Raw genomic sequence first — 1,846 nt, 5'->3', positions numbered from 1 at the left:
CCATGCGGCATTTCCCCTTTCCGCCGCCGCGTTGCCTTTCTCTTATTTTAGATTCAACTCTCTCATGCAGTGGAGCTGGCCATACAGGCTAGGCCCTATGACATCATCAGCCACAGCCCCCATCAACTGTATAGTACACATGTACAAACAAACCTGTAGTAGTATATATACCCCAATAAATCCAGGAGACTCCTCAGCGAGTCCTCCTGTTGTATACCAACAAACTCTCTGCAGCTTAAGGGGTAACCACTCCCTCATCACTACCTTTATAGTGTGTTCTTGTGTGCGCCAGAGTAACTAACTCTTGGTTGTTACACACTGTGCCATGCAGCACTTTCCTTTTGTTCAAACTCCACCTTCTTGCGCTGCGCTGCCTTTTCTTATTATTAGCTACAACGCTCTCATGCAGTGGAGCTGATCACACGGGCTGTGCCTATGCTATCACCAGCCACTGCCCCCATCAACTGTATAGTACATATATACAAACAAAACTGTAGTAGTATATAAACCCCAATAGATCAAGGAGACTCCTCAGCAAGTCCTCCTGTTGTTTACCCCACAACTAACTTGGTCCTATCCTAAGGGTAACCACTCCCTCCACTACCTTTATAGTTTGTCTGAGTTGTGCGCCAGAGTAACTAACTCTTGGTTGTTACATTAGGACTCGCTCTTTCTACTCTCTCGCACATTGTGCAAACCTGGTCCCCAGGGTTAAGGGGTTATTGTTTAGGAATATCTCATATAGCAGAAGGGTGTGCTTCTAACAACGGCCCCGTAGTGCTCTGGGAGAAAGGACAATTACCAGATACACGGCCCCCAGTGTTAAGGGGAGTACTTAGCTCAGCAGTTGGTGTGGAACCACTGTTGATTAGAATTTACATACAAATCTTCGCTTTCTCTTTCCTCTGACTAGGCCGGGCACTTGCCTCCGCCAGTCTGGAGAAGGGTTGACAGCTTAACAAGTGGACCACCCCCTGACAACCATTCGGACCAGGGTTTACTACATTTTGCTTTTCCATTCGGTACTTTCCGCATTTTGGCATTTCGGGAAATTTTTGCATCGCCACTGGCTACACATTGCATTGCGCCCTCGCTTTTGTTGTTTCCCTTACTCCCCTTCCTTTGCCTAGCCCCACCATGGGCCCCTTCCTCTCCTTTTTATTCTCACCTGATGGTCGTTTCTGGATCCCATTCTAATCCACTTTTTTGTCACCTCCACCCTCCTCCTCCTCATCTTCTTTGCTCCCCCACCATTTCTGATGTCACCACTTCCTATCCGCTTCCGTCGCCGATCCGTTGACTACCACGTGCCACTGCTGATATCAGCAAAGCCCCGGCGGCCGGTCCAAATAGGGCAACAGGTCCATCTTCATGACGTCGATCTGCCATCATATACTATCAAAACATCGGTCGCTCGTCTTGCCTGGTTGGAGCATGGGTGGGTAGTTTTTGAGCTGGAGAAGGTTCATCCCCTTGCGTTGCCCATGTTCATCGCCGTCCCATTCACTTGGGTACACTTATCTTTTGTCCATCGTCTTCGCTACAGCTACACCTACCACACGCTGCCTGGGACTCACTTGTTCCAAATTGGAACTACTCCTCTCCCTCCCTCGTTTGATCAGGTGGTCCAACACAACCAGTCCATTGGTAAGGCCATGGAACTGTTGGATTTGGACTAGGTGGTGGACCGGTGGCTCCAGTTTCTTTTTCTTCAGCAGAACATTCATTTACAGTGCGATTATTTTTGATTTTTGAATCATTTTTATGGACACATATTTTTTAGAATGCCTGACTGACAATAAAGGAACTGTGTTGATACTGATAGTGTTTGCCTGCCCTTTCTATC

General features: G+C 47.8%; 1 protein-coding gene across 1 annotated transcript; it reads right to left on the bottom strand.

The window, feature by feature from the left end:
- Positions 1 to 737: 737 nt before the first annotated feature.
- On the bottom strand, positions 738 to 1,083 carry SERLADRAFT_442569 (uncharacterized protein; the record flags this gene model as incomplete). Its single annotated transcript, XM_007323115.1, has 2 exons — positions 738 to 861; positions 923 to 1,083. 2 exons carry the CDS (start codon positions 1,081 to 1,083, stop codon positions 738 to 740), a joined length of 285 nt encoding a protein of 94 aa, XP_007323177.1.
- Positions 1,084 to 1,846: the final 763 nt, after the last annotated feature.

Source organism: Serpula lacrymans (genome assembly GCF_000218685.1).
Source record: "Serpula lacrymans var. lacrymans S7.9 unplaced genomic scaffold SERLAscaffold_15, whole genome shotgun sequence".
Lineage (NCBI taxonomy): Eukaryota > Fungi > Basidiomycota > Agaricomycetes > Boletales > Serpulaceae > Serpula > Serpula lacrymans.
Note: the sequence above shows the minus strand (reverse complement) of the source record. Positions and strands in the feature narration are given on the sequence as shown.